At 46.5% G+C, this 19,852-nt stretch overlaps 1 protein-coding gene across 6 annotated transcripts in view; it reads left to right on the top strand.

Annotated features, from left to right (window-relative positions):
* Positions 1-16,266, top strand: part of plxna4 (plexin A4) — a 164,148-nt gene extending 147,882 nt beyond the window's left edge. For all 6 annotated transcript variants that reach the window (XM_076158860.1, XM_076158855.1, XM_076158856.1 and 3 more), the window contains exons 27-32: positions 2,044-2,143; positions 3,093-3,283; positions 5,861-6,030; positions 10,075-10,287; positions 13,348-13,498; positions 13,804-16,266. In XM_076158860.1, the coding sequence (XP_076014975.1) occupies positions 2,044-2,143; positions 3,093-3,283; positions 5,861-6,030; positions 10,075-10,287; positions 13,348-13,498; positions 13,804-13,899 (921 nt within the window). In that variant the 3' untranslated portion in view covers positions 13,900-16,266. The remainder of the gene's footprint in view (positions 1-2,043; positions 2,144-3,092; positions 3,284-5,860; positions 6,031-10,074; positions 10,288-13,347; positions 13,499-13,803) is intronic.
* The last annotated feature ends 3,586 nt before the right edge of the window (positions 16,267-19,852 follow it).

Raw genomic sequence — 19,852 nt, 5'->3', positions numbered from 1 at the left:
TAAAGGGTGATGATTACAAATGACTGCTGCTGTGCTCAGAACAGACGGCATCTGTCTTTAAAAGAAATGAAATGTTCTATTCATTCAGTTTCCATGGCGACGATTAGTAAACACCTTGAGTAAACGAACAAAGCAAATATGGCCATTTCTTTTTCAACATCTTCACTATTTAATTGCTTTCATCACCCCTACATCCCCTCCACCTCCTCCTCTCGTCTCCTCACTCAGAACTAGAACTGTCTCGTGGACCATGTGGGGCTTTGAATGACAGGACCGGGTTGCGTCCCACAACACCGCAACACTTAGATGTAATGATGAATTTGTGGACTAGTAGAGAAGAAGATGAGATAACATCTGAGACTGTCATCATTAGCTGTGGCAAAGCCTTCATGGCCGCAGGAAGATGCTCGTGTATGCTAGAGACGTACGTTCAGGACGGACGCACACATGATCCATATGCAGAATGACGGACAAAGACACCGCCGGCCTTAATGGGAAACAGGCCCACTTTGTCATTATGCCGTTAATAATTTCAGCAGCTCTGCCATCCGTCCCCGTCCTCTCCCCAGCCGCCGTTTGCGTCCGTTCCCTAAATTAAATGTCAAGCGGCGAGTGTCAACAGGCTCGGGAGTGCGAGGCGCCGGGCAAAATGGATTACGTTGCTGATTTGAATCGGAGATAAGATAATGAAGACAGAAGTTAATTCATTTTTTTTCAGGCCAGGGAACAGGGCGCCTCATCCTTGACTTACACACACACAGAAAAAGACAACACTGAGGTGGATCTCCTCCTCTATGTCTCACCACGTCCTCCACTCACTCCATGGAAGAGCGAGGACATCTGGAGTCGCACCGTGTCTGAAATATGTTTGGCTGAAAGTTGAGCCATCACTCCATTGATCAGCAAACCGAGACATGGACGTCTGTCCTGTTAGAGGATCTCAGCAGCAGTCACAAGCAGCATTTTAAGATTTTCTGTCCTATAATGACACACTTCTCTTCCTCCTTATTTTCCTTTCCTCACACCTCACCTCCTTATCTCATCTCATTACGCTCCGTTGTTTCTTGCTCGTTTCGGATCCCTGCACCGTGTGTGTGTGTGTGAATTTCGTGATCGTCAAGCACGCCTTCACACAAAGGAATAACTAACATCCACCCCGAGGGCCTCCTGCTTACCCTGATACACACACATTATGCATAAGTAGCAGATTGAGTGAAATAAAGTTACAATTTAATATGGCCCTGTCTCACACTCACTCACACACACACACACACACACATGGCCCATGGTCCTTTTTCCCAGTCCCACCCACCCACTCTATGATAGAGATCACTTCAATTAACCCTCCCATAGCCTGTGGCATGGGTCGTCAGATTATGTAGAATAAGTGTGTGTGTGCGTGTGCGTGTGTGTACGTGTACGGCACAACTGGGACTGGGCTTCATCCCAGTTGTGTTAATTGAATCCTGTTTGGCTTGGCCGGGGGAGGGAGGAGGGAGGAGGGCCTCGTGCGTCCCACTCCTTTAGTCTTTTACACACACACACACACACACACACACACACACACACACACACACACACACACACACAGGCATACATATCAAATTTATACAGAGACCACCACAAACACACACGCACACATACTCACTCAATCAGAGCTTGTACACACACTACCCCAGACCCTAGAGGAAAGGTATTATTGAATAGAGAGTATGGGACGTCCCCTCTCACACAGGTCTATAATATGCTCCGCTAAACCCGCCCTCCCCCTGTCACTCATCATATGTGTGTGGGTGGGTGGGTGGGTGTGTGTGTATATGTATGTGTGTGTGTGTTCAACAGAGCATATAAGGGTAATAAGAGCTTCCCCTGCTTTTTCATATACAACTAGAATAGATGAAGAGAAATACAGGGAATGACACAAACTGGATGATGAATGGATTCATTGATTGTTTGTGTAAAAGCAAACCCATGGGGGCTTTGCAGTGTTGCTGTTGTTGAATGCTTTACGTGCATCTAATGTACGCATGTGTGTGTTTGCAGGTGCCTGATAATTCAGTCATGGCTCTGGTCCCCAAGCAAGTCACGGCCTACAACTCTGTCAACAACTCGACGGTGTCACGAACCTCCGCCAGTAAATACGGTGAGTCGTCTGCATAACAAGAGACCAAAGTCCCGTCTGCACGTCCGTCCAGTCTCAGTCCATGATCAAAGCATCGGCGTCGCCCGGCTACAAACACTTGAGGTCGTGTCAAATGAGGCAGGGAGCTATTGTCTCACCTCTTCCTCGTCTCCAAATTAGACTACATAGTGACGAACTTCATTTTTATTTTATTTATCAGCGACTTCAAAGCACGAGCGCCAGCCACTTCTCGACTGGTGTGTGGCACTCGAGGGTGACTTTGAACTTCCTCGAGCACGCCGGCCAAATCAGGGAAGGAAGGATAAGCCTGAGGGAGAAGGAAGAATTAGACGGAGGGAAGAGTGGCTGAAAAAGTGAAGATTGGGTTGAACGCCATAAACTTCTTGAATCAGTAAAACAAAACCACAAAACTTGTAAATGCAGCGCAGTCTCATTCTCAGTCTCACATCCTCTGCACATGACCTCAAACAGCCCTACAGTGCTCCACTTGGTCATATTGCAAATTTGAGCCAACACACACACACACACACACACACACACACACACACACAGACACACACACACACACGGTATTGGTTTCTCCAATCGTCTTTTCTCTCTGGACAGATTGAGTTCTGTCCCTTTTTTTCCCTGTTATTTTTAACTCCTCTCCTAACCGCACCGTCTGATCGATGTCTTTTTTGCTGGGACCGCGTAAACGCTCATCGAACCGCGGTGACGTTTTTGGAAATGTCACCGCCGCTCGGTCACTGGGTGGGCCGTGCATATTTCATCTTGAATTCGAAACCTGTTCGATTTCCACGTGGGGTCTGTCGTCTCGTCCCCTGGGAGAAGAGGCCTTGAAAAATGGATCCCGAACATAAACAAACATTTTGTTTTGTTCTTCTTCTTCTGTGTTTCCTCTCTGCTCTTTCTGACCCCTGCATCGTCTCATTCTCCTCTTTTACAGAGAACATGATCAAGTACACCGGAAGCCCCGACAGCCTGCGCTCCCGCACGCCCATGATCACCCCGGACCTGGAGAGCGGCGTCAAGGTCTGGCACCTGGTGAAGAACCACGAGCACGGCGACCAGAAGGAGGGCGACCGCGGCAGCAAGATGGTCTCCGAGATCTACCTGACACGCCTACTGGCCACCAAGGTAAGCGGGTTCAGATTAGAGGGAGATTATGTGTTCTTTGCAGGATTTTACAACGCGAACGAGCTTGTGTTTGCGTCAAAGGGTTAAAAGGTCACATACCCTTTTAACGCATGGCTGCAGGGACTCAGTAAAGCCCCACTTTACATACAATTATTCCAGTTTGCCTCCCCAGTGGAGGAGATTATTCAAATGTATTCCTCCGGCCCCTCGAGTGAGACGGAGAGAATATACAGTTATTTTTATTTGTTTTCTCATTTCATTACTGATGCATCGGCACAGCAGAATGTCAAAATGGGGGCGAAGAAGAAGGAAAAGAAGAAAGGAGCGGGGAAGGTGTTTCTGCATTAAGGAGATATTATCGGGCCAAATATAAATTGCTGTAAAATGCGTCTCTGCTGAATGTGACTCGGCCTCCAGCAAGGAGAGTGAGAGAAAGAAATAATTTGGTTTGGAGGGAAATGTGACTTTGATCCAACAGCTGAATGCAAATGACCAACCCACTTCTGAGGCACCTTCTCCCTCTTGTTTCATCACGACAAGCCACTCCATCAGGCGCAGACAAAGGCGCAACGCGGGCGAGGTGAAGGAAAGCACAAAGCAGCCGGGCAGAGATCTGAGAGTGTTCAGGCTGCAGCTTCTGATTGGATCAGTTTGGGGTTGTTTTTTTTTTTGCTTGTCTGGCTTTGTTTAGCCACTCACACGGAAGAGACCCGGCTTAGCGGCTAGGGAAGAGGCCAGAGTCAAAGAGGACGAAGATGCAGTGATTAGAGGCGTTTCATCAGTCCCTCTGCCATTATCCGGTTTCCAGAGTTGTAGTGGAGGCGCCATTTCCCCAGATGGATTGTCTCCACTGTGGAAATAACCAGTTTATCCTGGCCGACCATCTCTCTCTCTCTCTCTCTCTCTCTCTCTCTCTCTCTCTCTCTCTCTCTCTCTCTCTCTCTCTCTCTCTCTCTCTCTCTCTCTCTCTCTCTCTCTCTCTCTCTGTGAGGAATGATTGGGCAGACAGACGGCGTAATTGACTGCGTTTGGCTTTCACCTTACCAATAAATACCTCTCCCTGGCAACGGCGCCGACGTCTCTCGTATTAGCTCCATCAGTGTCACTGCTGACGGAGTGTGTTTGCACAGGGTGGAGGGTGGGAGCGCGCGCTGTTTGATTGCATTCCCCCCGCACACACTTGTTGTCCTCGAGTGTGTGTGCGTGCACGTGTCTCCGCTCCGTGATTGTTTCCCCCTCTCGTTTCAACGAGGAGGGCAGACATCTTGGGCTCGGCATCAAAACATGCGGGGTGACACGGTGTGTTTAGAGAGCGGTGTAATGACAGGGTAGGTGGTGGCGAAGGGGCTGTGTGTTGGCAGCTTCCACTCACCAGGGAACGCAGGAACACTATGATTACCACAATACGGATGCAGAAGTCCCCGCAGAGGGAGACGGGATGACGTGAAGTGTCAAGGCCTCGCCACTTGTAAGCTCACATGCGACGGTCGCCCACGCACGCGATCTGCAGAGCGTCACGTGAACTATGATCTAGAGGTTCGGCGCTCCATCTTCATAGCACCGACGATAAGCTGTCAGGAATGTGGGCCAGATTAGAAATATAGCGGCCGACGTCGGACTAACAGGATTCTCTCCTCCTACGCTCTCCTTCCTCTCGTCGACGCCACGCTCTGGACACCCGCTTCAACTGAAATTGGATTTTTATTTGCCGACGCCTGTACACACCTCATCCGCCACACTCAACGGCCTCTTTTGCTGATAGGAAGACTCTATCGTTTCATTTCCATCCCTCGCCCTCCTCGCCCGCGTCCCATCAGTTCATTCTCTACAAGAGGATTAGATTCTTTCACTCTCTGTCCTTCTCCTCTCTCTCTTTCCCCTCCTCCTTAAAGTCGCCAACATTAAATCAAATTAGGGTCAATGGTGCAGGGTGGGAGCTAATCCTGCAGCACAAAGAGGCTTAGGAGATGTGCCTCCTGTTCGCAGATTTTATTAAAAGTCAGCGGTGAAATAACAATTTCCGCCATCAAAGCGGCGAGCAGCTTGGGGTCCGGAGTGTGTGAGATAGGAGCCAGACACAAACATCACAGACGGCACGCAAAGTGACTGCAGAGGGCATGAACACGCTCAGAAAAATGGGCTCAGGTTTAAAGAGTACAACAGCAGACGAGGAGTGTGTAAGAATAGTATTAGTAGTCTAAAATATCCTAATTAATAGTTACATCTCTGTCTGAATCCTAAGTTTAGTTAAAACAAATCAATTACCTCCTGCCTGTGATCGTTCTCCTGAGGGCGATGGCAGATCGGCGCTCGTTTCCCTTCTCCGTGCAGGCCTTGTTCTCCTTCTGTTGCTCAAAGGCTTTATTATAACGTCCTCCACTAACTTTTGTGATTTGGAATAAAGACAAGTGGGGAAATGAGGCTATATTTTGAGACAGAGCTTGCTGCTTTCTTGCTCCTTCTTCTTCTACTCTCTTCCCTGCACTCTGTACAGTACGTGTAAAAACACATCACCTATTTCCACTTGCTAAGCAATTTTTAAGCCTGCGTTCTCTCTTCTCCTCCTCTCATCCTCAGGGCACATTACAGAAGTTTGTGGACGACCTGTTTGAGACCATCTTCAGCACGGCACACCGAGGCAGCGCCCTGCCGCTGGCCATCAAGTACATGTTCGACTTCCTGGACGAGCAGGCCGACAAACACAACATCCACGACCCGCACGTCCGACACACATGGAAGAGCAACTGGTGGGTACACCGACACAAACAGAGCCTGTTACTTAGACCAGTTTGAGTCATAATAAGAATCCTCTGTGCTCCATTCTGGTGCACTTAGTCTCTCTTGCTACTAAATGCTCCTGAGACACATGGAGCACATTTGGGCACATTTCACGTGGCACTGCCCTCTGCCGCTGCCAAGATTCACCACACGCTTCTTCCTTTCCTAATATCCATTAACCACAGGGGTGTGTAATCTTCATTAAAGCCAACCACAAGGGGCTAATCCAATTGGCTGCCACGACATTCCATCCATTATCATGGATAACTGGGCCAAAAAACGCCTGCCACTGTGGAAATCACCATGGTGACAGATGCACAATCCCAGGTAAAAGAAGTCTGCTCAAATTAATATCCGCTGATTAATTTACCGGCTCAGACCTCTCGTCGCCTCCGCCTTAAGAGGTCAGGAGAGGTTGAAGAACCAACAGAGCGCCAGGCTGGGGTGGAGAGAAGAATGGAGAGGTGGGTGAGAAAGTGACGCCAACTCGGCAGGAGTTAAAACGCCGCGCTAATATCTCATTAGCCTCCTGGCCTCTGCCAAAAGTCCCAGCATGCATCACTCAGAAGCCCAAAAGCCTCGGGAGGAGCGTGGAGACAGGAGGATAAAAATTAAAGCGAGTCAAGGGACAAATAGAGAGATGAAGAAGGTAGGAGGCCGGAGGAAGAGGGGGAGAGGTATTATTTATGTTAGGGTCTTAATTTTGATCCGTTCCTGCTTGGGCGTTATCGGGCCATTTGCCGTGTTTGTTAAGTGTTTTACTGAGAGCACAACAGGTCGCTCTTACATTAGACTTTTAATGGAATGGGCTCTCACTAGAGGGCCGTGAATGAAAAGCAATTTATTATAATACACAATCGCACAAAGCCACTTAGATTTGCGCTGTAGCAGTTTGTGCCGATGCCACCGCAGATACTAGTTCCCCCAAAGTGTGTGTTGTGTGTGTGTGGGATGTGCATATGCCAGCATCCTCGAGCCACTCCCTGTGTGTGCTCACCCATAACCCCACTAATCGTCTCAGAGGGCTGCAATCTTGGCTGCGACAAAAGCCTTCATTTTTGTGCGATGGCAGAGAATAATAATGCCGGTCGGCCCTCTTGTGCTGGGCCCCTCTCCCATTAAACCCACCAGGACCGCCGCCGTCACACACACCATTAACTTCCAACGCATAGCAGCAGCCAAGACTGGCACCACCGACCCCCGGCCTCTCCTTAAGGGTCCCCCCCACCCCACCATTAGAGCTCCACGGCCCCTCTTGTAGCCCGCGGGCTGGGTGTTCCCTCGGCTTGTGAAAGCTGCAGCGTTTTCGTATTTATAAAGTAAATTACATCCTCGATTTGCTTTCATATCTGTGTGATATTTATAGAGATCTGACCGCCGCCGCCAGACAGGGATTCTGCATGAAGCCTTATGAGGAGAGAGGCAGAGCAGGAATCAGTGTGTGTATCTGCAATAACGGGTTGATTCATGTGGAAAGTCCAGTTGAGTGACTTGATTGTGATGTTGTTGTGATTGGTAGTTGGGGCGGACATTCAATAATATGATTGCACATTTAACCTGAGTCTGTTTATTCTGGATCACACACACACACACACACACACACACTCTCTAAGCCCTGAAGCTGGCATCCAGGATTTATTCTACCCCAGGAAATCATCTGTGACCTTTCACAGCCCAAGGTCACCTCCCACAATAGAACTTAGAGAACTTAACTCTGCTGCTGTTCGTGGCCTTTGTTTGCCCCCATCCTTCCTCACACTGCTGCTTTGTGTTGGTGTGTATGTGCACACACACGTCGGTTTTTGAAGTGTATATGTCTGTGAATCTTCAGTGTGCAAGTTAAAATTCAGGTGGAATACTCTCCATTATATGTGTGTGTGTGTGTGTGTGTGTGTGTGTGTGTGTGTGTGTGTGAGTCACTGGCTCCTAGAGCATCTCCAGATGGTATCTTTTGGATTAGCAGCAGTGTGTCATCTCCCCTTTCATCCTTACTCATCTGTATTTGGTGTGTGTGTGTACGTGCAGGTTTATCCTGCCGCATCAGACAAAATTCCAATTACAGCTAGCGTGCAGATACACACCGACCTGCTGTAATGTTGTCACCTCATTCACACTTGATATCCACAGGACTCTCTCCGGTTCAGCATGTAAAGACACCAAGTTGTAGGTTGTATAATTTGAAGTTGTCAGTCAGGTTGAGGCGGTCTGAGCGTGTGCAGTAGAGTCACTGCAGCTTGGCACTCACACCAAAGGTTGCAGCCTTTAATCTGATGAGGTGATGATCTTGGAGCGCTGCCTGGTCCGGTCACCTTTACGACGCAGCGCATTAAAGCTGTGGACTGCTGCAGGTCTGCGTGTGTGTGTGTGTGTGTGTGTGTGTGTGTGTGTGTGTGTGTGTGTGTGTGTGTGTGTGTGTGTGTGTGTGTGTGTGTGTGTGTGTGTGTGTGTGTGTGTGTGTGTGTGCGTGTGTGTGTGTAGCTCTGAGGCACTGCAGGGCGTCTGCTGTGAATGTGTACTCATGCGGCTTTATTTGTTATTAAGGGGATAAAAGAAGAAGTAAAAGTGTGCAGTACAGATGCTGTAGCGTTCTTGTTAACGATTACAACAAAGTTTGACTTGGTGCGAGATAATTACAAAGTTTGGTCAATGTTGAATGTTAAGCTTTCCTGTTTAGTTAAATGAGGATTAGCCGAGTTGCATTTGAGCCAGACGGTGATGATTAGTGCTGGAGATAAACCTACAAATGATTGATTAGTAACGCAGGTTTTGTCAGTGAGCAGGTGTAGATGGTTGCAGTCTTATATCAATGGAGGCACATTTAGTATATAAATGTGGCTGTGTAATTCCTCCAGGATCAAAGCTGCCCTGCTGATATGAAACCTAATCCCCGTCCAAAAGAAGAGATTACGTCCATCGTTTAGCTTCTCCAAATTTACTCAGCGTGACTTAACTGCAAACATTTCCTCGCTTTCCCAATTTTGGCCAGGACAGAAGATTGTTTGGGGTTTCCCCTTCAGACATCACGTACCTCCAGATCAAAGCACAGGGCAGCTGGCACGGCGGCAGTGTTAATATCCCTTTGATCCGCCTACGCACGTAATCCCGCTAGATTCTTTCCCTCGATTAATTCGGAAGTCATAATGCAGATTTTTCCCTCTTACGCCTCCAAATCCTCTTTTGTTAGGATTGTACATCTGAACAGCTTTGTGGGTGGTTGTGCTCAGACAAACGCTCCATGGAGAGAAACTGCCAGCGTTTCAATTCCTACTGTTTTTTTCAAAACATTGTTTTTTTCATCCTAAGTCTTTGACATAGTGTTTGCCGCGGCGTCTTAGCCGGATGGATCAGCTAAACAGTGTCCAGCCCAGAGAATGGTAAAGATCCAGCTAACACTTCAGCTCTGTGTTAAGACCACCTGAGCCCCTCCTCCGCTCCTCGTTCACTTTGGCAGAAAGAGCGTAGCGAATAAACACACTTGTATATTTTTATTATTCTGGACAGGTCACAAAAGAGGCAATACGAGCCACGTCAGTGTGTGTGTGTGTGGGGGGGACAGAAAAAAAATAGCCGACGACCACCTGGTTTTTCAAGATAAAGGCTTTATTGAATTGAGCGCACACATCAAATGGAGCAGAGCAGCAGCAGGGCCTGTGTTCAAGCTCTGAGTCCTCCTGCACCCTCTGCTACATACTGTAATGTAATGTGTTCACGCCTCGCACCCGACCCGCTGAGGCAAATGTAAAAACGCTACTTAGGGACTTAATATCCAAACGCTTTTAAGTGGACAGACTTTTGTTTTGCTGGCAGTGTAAATCCGTCTTTATTGCTATTCTGTGGCTGTTAGTCTGAAATGCAGCGTATTTTAATATCTAGTTGTAACACTCTGTAATGTGTTACAAATGTCTCATTAGCACTTTTATACAGTTGGTTTACAGTGACAAAGGAAAAACACTTTTGATATACGGAAAATGTTAATTCTCAATTTTTAATCCTGCGCTCTGTGTCTCCTGCAGCCTACCTCTGCGTTTCTGGGTGAATGTGATCAAGAACCCCCAGTTTGTCTTCGACATCCACAAGAGCAGCATCACGGACGCCTGTCTCTCCGTGGTGGCCCAGACCTTCATGGACTCCTGCTCCACCTCAGAGCACCGCCTGGGGAAGGACTCGCCCTCCAACAAGCTGCTCTACGCCAAGGACATCCCCAGTTACAAGAGCTGGGTGGAGAGGTGAGCCAGGGGGACGGTAGAGGGGAAATGTGTGTGTGAAATGTGTAAGCCATGTCTCATTCCCAACACACACCTGTAGCAGTGAGATCTATGGGCCATGAAACGCAATCCAAAATACACCACAGTGAGAATGGATGGGAGCGCCCAAGGCAGGAGAGCGACAGCACAGAGCGGCCTGTGTGTGTGTGTGTGTGTGTGTGTGTGCGTGCGTGCGTGCGTGTGTGTGTGGAAGAGAGAGGAAGCATTTTTGAGAGTAGCAGGCAGTAGAGGCTGGTAATTTGTTAAAATGAGAGTTTTATTAAATTTATTTGTCAGCAGGGGAGGCGAGGAAGTGCTGAATAAAAGATGGGCGGCGGTAAAGCGGTTGAGAGTATTTATGTGTCGTCGCTGCGGCATACACGACGGCCTCGGGTCAAGAATGAGCTCGCTGCTTCAATGGGTGGAACCAAATGAGGAGCTTCAGGCTCGGCACCATATTCATTAGTCCTGTGCGTCTCTGCGGTGTCCTATAAAACACAAATAAATGTGAAGGAACCGCGGGGGCTCCTCTAGATAACTTAGAATGCGGGATGAAGGAACGGGAAGTATAATTAGTATAAAGTGGTGATGTTCAGCGTGAGACATTTATCTGCCGGCACACAGAGTTTACTGTAAGCCTGAAACAAGTGCAGCTTCTATCATAGACGATGTCAGTTAGTACGTTTATATTCACATTTAATATGAATGATACTGTGATTAAGGCTTAATGTAAACTCCATAATGTGACTGAAATCAGTATATAGTGAGGTTTGTTTACTGGGTAACAGGCTGAGATTATGTGAATATAAATCAATTCATTCAGGCACTTAGGGTAACCATAGAGACACCTCCCCATATGTGCAACACATCATTGGTCTCCTCCTCAGTCCATCTGTGTGTGTATATATGTGTTAATTGCAGTATGGACAAATAATTGTGGTGCTGAGAATGTAAACAGGCTTCATTATTGTCACCTTCCCTAAGTAGCTGTCACCTCTCTGGGTTTGGGTTCATTCTCAACCATTTCCCCGTAAATGTGTTTCCTAAAAGTTTATTTTTGCCATTTGACTCTGTAATAGCACAGACGAGCTGTGTGCATATTTAATTTAATGTCTTTTTAATGTGACAGAGGACGTTGTTTGTATTGCCACAGCTGTTTCTCCTGCATAGAGCAAACTATGGGTAAAGTAAAGGTTGGGCACTGGGACTTTGGTTTGGGACATTTCCCTGTTAATTATGCAAAGTTAAGAAATGTACGGTGAAAGTTGCTGACCATTTAAGGGACCTCCCGGACCAAAGAAACAGGGTCAAGTTAGGGGAATATTTTAGACTGTAGTGTGTATGTGCAACCGTAACAAAGAACTACAAAGTTGAGATCTAACAATAAGAAGAAATGGTTGAGAATGAAGTAGACTGGAACACAAGAGGCTGTTAGAGCTGCGAAGACCAAGCGATTATTCATTCTCTAATTCTCAAACGGAGCGCTAAAAGGGTGGATTAATTATTCACAACCAGACCAACATTAATTTTTTACATTTTCCTATCCTTTCCTTAAAAATTACGACTCAAACTGAAACAAAACACATTTGAAATAAAATTGAGTCGGATTAATCCTCAGAAGGGAGGCATTTATTAAATATCAGACGTCTCCTTCCTCCTGTCTCTAGAGTTTGTAGAGAGACAAAGGTCCACGTTCAGCACTTTAACTTCTAGTTGCTGGGGTCGTCTTGAATTGTTCAGAGTTTGTTATCTTCTCCGGTTTGTGGCAGTTATTAATCCGGGGGCTGTGAAGTGAAGCTGCCTAGTGAGATATTGACAGTTAACAATGCGGCGTGGGAGCTGACGGTCCCCAGGCAATGACAAATTCATCACAGCTGTCACCAAATTATTTGTTTGTAATAAAAAGTGTTTGCATATCTATCAGCGCTTGACAGATCAAAACTTTGTAATCCTTTCTGTGATGGGAGCTTGTGGTGATGTCGTGCTTACTTTCACAAAGATGTTTGTTCTTCGGTTGTTGTGGCTAGAAAATTACACAAAGCTGATCACAAATTTCACAGTGTTTTGAATCGCAAGCGGGAGAAACTGCAGCATTGTGGAATTTAATCTCATGTACACGTGATTACTTGTGACAGACATGTTGTGTATGTGCGTATCTGGTCTGCATTACAGTCGCAGCGTGTGTTTACACCTCGTTAATACGAGCATGTACTGTGCTGTTGCCGCTGCACAGAAATTAACAGGAAGTTAAGCCCCATTCAGACGGTTGATTAATTACACGGGACCATGAGGTTACTACTCTGTTTACAGGTGGTAGTCGGTGATTGTACATGTGCATTTTTCCTTGATCTCACAGGAACAGGGATACCTTTAATTGCTGTCCATATTGAGGTTTATACATATAAGCAGCTGTTTGTTAAACTGTGCTAGAATGAAGAATTTAGAATAATGTTCAAAATAATCCCTCCAATTATTATAATAATGCCTCCAATTCCACAAACACACACACACACACACACCTGGTCTGTGTATCAACAATAACCTGCAACTGCCCTCCAGCAGTGAACAGGTGCTGTTGTGAGTGTGTGTGACCTCTGCAGAAGCTGCTGCAACACCCACCTGCCTCTTCTTCTGCTCAGCACTCAAGAATGTTTCCTGCCAAGAAACATCTCTCTCTCACACTCACACACACACACACACACACACACACACACACACACACACACACACACACACACACACACACACACACACACACACACACACACACACACACACCAAATTAACCAGCTGAACACTGGGCTGCCTTGAAGTGGCTGGAGCCTCAGTAATTTAATATGTAAATAAGCAGCTTTAATTAACATAGTTGATGAGGGCAACACAGCTGCTGCTGACAGTGACTGATTGTCTTTACCTGGGTGCTATGTACTGTATGTATGTATGTATGGTGACTAGTATCTCTATAGCAAATAAGCTAAACATCTACAGGAGAGTGCTGTTTGCTAAAGTCAGTGTTTTCTTCCTCTACATCTCCATCAACAGGTACTACTCAGACATTAATAAGATGCAAGCGATCAGTGACCAGGACATGAATGCGTACCTGGCAGAACAGTCACGGATGCACATGAACGAGTTCAACACCATGAGCTCCCTCAGTGAGATCTACTCCTACGTGGGCAAATACACTGAAGAGGTATGGAAACATTTGCTTCAGGATAATCTCACTGGGCCTTCTCACTCTGTATTATGGCATCCGACATCAAAATGTTTTGTTACAAGAGATCTAAATTAGCCAATTGGAATGTGGAAGGACTTTTCTGGCTTGCATTCCCAAAAGGTTAGGCCTAACCTGAACCATAATATTGTGTCTTTAGAGTCCCTGTAGATTCTGCAATAAGAGGGGGAGCATGTGGGGGGATTTTGCTAAGATGCATTTGACACACAAAAATGGTGAGGACCTACAGTGATGTGAGCGTGTGTGTGTTTACCTTTGTGCAGATTGTGTGTGCGCTGGAGCAGGACGACCCAGCCAGGAAACAGCGGCTGGCCTTCAAGCTGGAGGAGGTGGTGGCCTTCATGAGTCTGGAGAGCTGAGGACCGCACTTCCCAGGGCGCACTGGGAAGAGACCCCGTCAGAAACCGAGCCGTGCCTGAGCGAAGACCTGTCCCCATCTTTTTCATCATGTGACTTGACCATTTTTCGGCTTCCTCTTCCCCCCTGAAAAACATTTTTTGTTCCTTATCCACTCTGCTGCATAGACTAGTTTTTTCTGAGTACCTGAGGGGTGGTTTGGGGCTGAGGACGCCGTCTCTCACCGTGCAATGCAGGGGAGTCCTCAGCTTCACTACAGCGGAGCGCGTCCAGGGGTGGTTGCTTCAAAGCTGGCCATATTGGCTCACTTTAAATGGCTCCCCCTGTTGGAGGACAAGAGAAAAAAAAAAACATTTTTATGTTGCCTTCAAGAATTTACACTGGTAGGTTAAGTCTTTGAAAACCACAATGTTGGGTGTCCATTTTGTTGGGAACTTTTTTCAAAATAGGATAGTTAGAGTAAAACCATCTCTAGAATCCAGTTTATTGTAGTTCCATATATATGTGTATATATATATATATATATATATATATATGGAATCAAGAGGAAACATCAACACCGATGACTGCAAGCCAAATGAACATCTGAAGAAAACAAATGCAAGGATGGTTTGCCAAGTTTACACTGTACCTAAAAGTAAAGCATACATATCTACGACACCTGGGGAGAGTCCAGCCAAACTGAATGTTCCCTCAATGTAGCTGGAGTTGTATTTAAAGTAAAGACTAATAGGATGAGGGTGCTTCTCGGAATTTTTTTCCTTGACTGAAACTTTACAAACGAGAGCATCCCCCAGCCCTTTGCAACATTAGCACACTCCCCCCCCAAAACTTCAAAGAAAGCGCTCATGATTTCTGCTTCCGTCCGGCTTGAACGTGGCTACCGCAAAATTCATCTATTAGACAAACCTGGAGGCTCTGACCTGGGTTGGATCCTCCGTGAGAAGCACACAAACAACTCTGGAAGCGTTTTTGACTGTTTGATACAAACTCCGGGAGCAGTCACTGTCTGGCTCCCGCCGCTTCCAGTCTTCAATCAAAGCACACACACGCAAGCATGCACAGAAACACACCTACACACACACAGAGAGAGTCAGCAGCTGTCCAAGAAATCCTGACCATCCAGACATCTACGCCAAACTCTGGAGAAGCTGGACCCTGGAATATTCTGGGGTACGACACTGATTGCTCCGTGGAAAATTACACAAATTGATTCCCTCCCAGTGTAGCCAGAGATAGCTGACTGATTCCTAAAGGGGCTCTGTTGTTAGTATAGCACATCTTTCCCCGGGATGTTCTCATTTCAAGACTTTGGTGTGGAGATATCAACCAAGATGGACATAGTTTGGGTCAGCCAAAAACCAAAGGAGCGTGAGATTTTGAAAAACGGTCAAGAAATGTATTTGTAAAGTGCCACTGAGGGACTGACTGTGTAAAAGAAGACGCAAACACAACTCCTGACTGGAACTTAAAAAAAAAAAAAGAAAAAAAAAACCTGTGTGATTTTTTTCTGACCTCAGTGTGTCGAGGTGAGAGGCTCCGTGGCCGCGGTGGTCTGATCCTCTTCTTCTCTCTCCATCGCCCCGGGTCTCTCCGGCTCTCGGCACACCGTTCGCCCTCGTGTCGGCTCCTGGCTTACCAAGTTTTCTTTCCTTCTTTTTGGTTTTTGCACAAGCGTTGGAGACGGTAGCTAGATGCATACGGCAAACCCCCCCTTCCCCCCGCCCGACTCTTCTTGAGTGTGTAACTGTCGAGGCGCTCTTGTCTGTATTAGTGTAGTTGTCCTCGGTGGCGGCAGGGGGCGGCCTTCTGGAAGCCTACAAAAAAAACACAAAAGAGGTAAAAAAAATAAGTAAATCAGAACAGGAAGTAGAAAGCATCATGGTAAGACAAACAGGAAACGGCACATTATACGTAGATAAGACTTGTTGGATGTGAACCCCTCCACCTATGGGAGAGAGAGACGACGGAGGCGCCCTCCTTTCCTTTGACCTCTGCCCTTTCTTTTGCCTTGACAACGTGCCCCATGTGGTGATGTGAATGTGTGAAGACCGCCCTAGGTCCACCTTGGGTCCTTTTATTGGCTTTTTAAGCGCATGTAAAACGTAAACAACTTAAGAAACTTATTTAAAAAAAAAGAGAAAAATAAGAAAATTTTAAGCCTTGCAATGATGATGTGGATGTGTTCTTTTATCTTTCTTTTGCTTGGAAGAATCGAGACGGAAAAAGTGGATTGTTCATGTAATAAAATCTATAACTTTCGTTTAAGGTGGAACCTTTATCAAGCTCCTCCCCCCTCCCCTCCCCCCTGCAGAACCTCACACTCCTGGTTTTTGTGACGTGTTAGATGCTAAGTGAAACCTTTAAAACAGATATTATATACCCGTGCATGTCGACCTATTTGGATGGTATGAAATGGAACTGCCTTGCTCAAAGATATTTATATACTACTACTACGAGTTTAAAGTGATTTACAAGCCAACTGTTCATCTCAACACTATCAGTTAATCTCACCTAAAGACGTCAAACCATATTTTTGTCCTGCATCACGACTCGTCTGTTTCATCGCTGTGTCAGTTGTTCCTTTCGCTACACAGAAAATGCTGCTATTACATCTTGTTTTGGAGTGGTTTGCTAATTGTTCACACAGACTTGATCTCAGCACACAAGAGAAGCGTTCAGAGTGACTGGGTTAAGCACTTAACACACTAGAGAGACCTTGTTTGACAAAAAAGGTTCATTTTCGAACCAAAGACTTTTACGTGTAGAACAAAGTGCTGCACTTTTGTCACGAGATCCTAACGTTCCTGTGATTTCCAACCTCTTGTACGTTACAGACACATTTTCTACCATACCGATGAACACAACTCATCAATGAGACGCACATTAAGCTTATTATCAAGATCGACTTTGGCAGTTGACTGTTTTTAGCCCTCAAAAGTCTTAAACGTTTGTGCGAACCAACTCATCACTGACAGCTCGGTGGGGGACATTCACACCCCTCAATCATACACATCACTAGAGAAAGAAAGGGGAGAAAGAATTGATTCACCAAAAGTTTTAACTCTTGTAAAAGCAACACAAACACTTTAAGAAATGAGTTTTCTTCCATGCATGTAGCCAGTGTTTACTGTGTCCAGACACCCAAAGCCCCTCAGAGCCATGTGTCAGTCAGTAACACAGGCGAGAGCAGCGTCCTGGACCCACATTGTGAATCTGCCCCCCCACCCCCGCCCCTCGCTGCTGCAACTGCATCCTGTCTTTCCTCCCGTCCCGTTTCAAGGCTACCAACTTGCCTGCCACCTCATGTTGCCAAGAGCACAGATAAAGTTTCCACCTTCAAACGCTTTGTAGGAACTAAACATGTCCTCCTAGCTCAGTGTTATAGCAGGTGTTACACAAACACGCTAGAAAAGACTTTTACTAGACCATATTTGAAAGATAAAGAGTATCATATTGAGAGATAAAAACGAAACCTGGGGGATATAAGGCGAGCTTCTCTAACTTTGTTATAATTAATTGTATACCTGTGTATGTAAATACAATGCATTCCTATTTTGCAGTCAAGAACAAAATACTATTTGTAATATAGAATAAACTTTATTATGAAACCAAACGCTGTGATTGTTTTTGATCTGAGTGAATGAATGAATGAATGAATAAATTATACTTTTTCAGGCAAGGTTTAGCATTAAAGCAAACTGCAGTGAGCAGCCTGGTGAGCACTCAGATGTGGACACGCGTCCAACTCCAGTGGGACGCACGAGGCCTCCACTTGCCCTGCCTGATGAATATTTAACAGGCCTGTAAGTCACACGAGGGCATGGAGCTCTTGTGGTGAGTCAGACCGGCACAACTTTTAAAAGCCAGCAAATTCCAATGACATAGAATTACAACTTAGTGCGCAAAGTCCCCAAACTTAAGGTGACAGCATGTATACATACTTTGCAGACCACAAACAATGTCATAGAAGAAGAAGAGGAGAAGTTCTAGGGTAAACAAATGCAACCAAGTTCCTCAGAAGAAAACATCAAGGTATGTAAAGTTTAAATTTAGACTCTGTCACTCCAACATTATTGCATTCAATTGTTTGGGGCGAGTCCACGAGAGACATCACCTCCATGTGACATTTGCATGGAATTATGGGAGTTGCCAGCCTGTTTTCACCGCCAAAATGAAGCAAACCCAAGAAATGTCACAGAAAATCTTCGACCTGCAGTTAAAGAGCTCTAAACAAAACAGGCTTTGTTTTTTGTGCACGTCCGCCTCCACAGATGAGTTTACAGCCGCACAAACAAGCGTATCACCACACTAACAACAACAATGGGATTCTAAAGTCCAGGGTAACCAGGCAACAACAACCAAAAAAATATAAGACAAGTAAACGCAAAACAGGAGTGACAGGAGGAAATGGAAAGATGTGTATAGCAAAGCAGGGCTGCGGAGGGGAGGGGAGGGGAGGTGGGGTGTGAGCTGTATAAACCAGAGTGATGACCCACTGAGGGGGGTTTGACCGCAAACAGGACGCCTGCGTCACTCCGGCAGGCTGAGTGGCTGATGGGGAGGCGAGATTGAATTGGCCCAGTGTCACCCTCCATATACCAACAAGTGAACTGGGAGTAATGGGCGAGAAATGGAAAGAGGGGAGAGGGGGTGGGGGGGAGAGAGAGAGCGAGAGAGAGAGAGGAAGAAGCCTTCAAGTGACACCCTAATTTCCCGACGAGTGAGCCGGGAGTAATGGAAGTGAAAACGGGGGAGGCAAACGCGTGAGGGGTGACGGGGCAGAGAGAGGTTGGAGATGATAGAGACCCAAGCTATGATTGCCTCGCACCACGGGGGGGCGGCTTCCCGACACCCCCGTGACCGCTGCTACCCCCAACCAGCAATCGCATCCACCCTCAGAATGATGCGACGCCGCCACGGTGGAAAAATAAAAGGTTAGATGGAGGCAGAATGTTGGACAGATGGGAAGGAAAAGAGAGGGAGTTTGGTGTATTTGAGGCAATCGATGTTGGGGGGAGGTGGGGGGGGGGGGGGGGGGGGGGGGGTCACAGGATTGGATAATCTTTACTGCTGAACCTGCTGCTTTGGGGACCTGAACCCATGTTCATCCCCCCGGCCAGCCTGGGCACTAAAAGTGATCCCATCAAGACCAGAGACTATTAGATTTACTGTCCACAGAGTAATTCACAAGATTAATATCTATCAAACGCCCCGTCAAAGTTCTCCGGCAGAGAAAACAACACGACTGAGAGGAAGCAGAGCGCCACGGGACACTGATGCTGCTGCTGATGCTGCACACACACACTCTCATACACACAAACACACACTGAGTTACCGGTTTATTAGAAGCGCCTGTACAATCGATCCTATTTCTGTGGAGCTTAAACAGGTTTTCTCCCGAATTTCACACATCCGCCATTGTGATTGAGAAGATTCTAGAAGATGATGCCAGACCGAAATAATGGCTAGAAATATCTTCAGGATTCGTTCAATTTCCCAAAAATTTTAAAAATTATAATGGAAGTTAAAGGGAAAGGATAGAAACATAACTAATCTGCTTATTTACCTTAAATTTAGATATCAGTAATAATAACACTTTGGTCGTACTTACACCGTATTGTCCTCGATTTGTCACAGCGTTACAGTTTCCCATCACTCACTCCACTTTCACTCCGCGATGTGAATCTGTGCTGAAACATTTTGACATTGCAACACAACACTTGACGCCTGAGCTGCTGTGTGTGTGTGGAGGCTTTGGAAACACATTTCTGTTGCTGCTGCCCGTCATGTGACTGACTGGACAGTCAGTCCGTCGGTCTGGATGGACGAAGTGGATAGATTGATGATAGGAGTCCATCTTGGTCGCTGGCTGACAGAACTACAGTACTGGGAGATATGGAGCAGATGGAAGCAATTACCAATATTAGTCTATTCTCCCCGTCTGCTCCGCTT

Source organism: Genypterus blacodes, unplaced genomic scaffold (assembly GCF_046128005.1).
Source record: "Genypterus blacodes isolate CSIRO-AG114 ecotype Tasmania unplaced genomic scaffold, CSIRO-AGI_Gbla_v1 ptg000090l_1, whole genome shotgun sequence".
NCBI lineage: Eukaryota > Metazoa > Chordata > Actinopteri > Ophidiiformes > Ophidiidae > Genypterus > Genypterus blacodes.
Note: the sequence above shows the minus strand (reverse complement) of the source record. Positions and strands in the feature narration are given on the sequence as shown.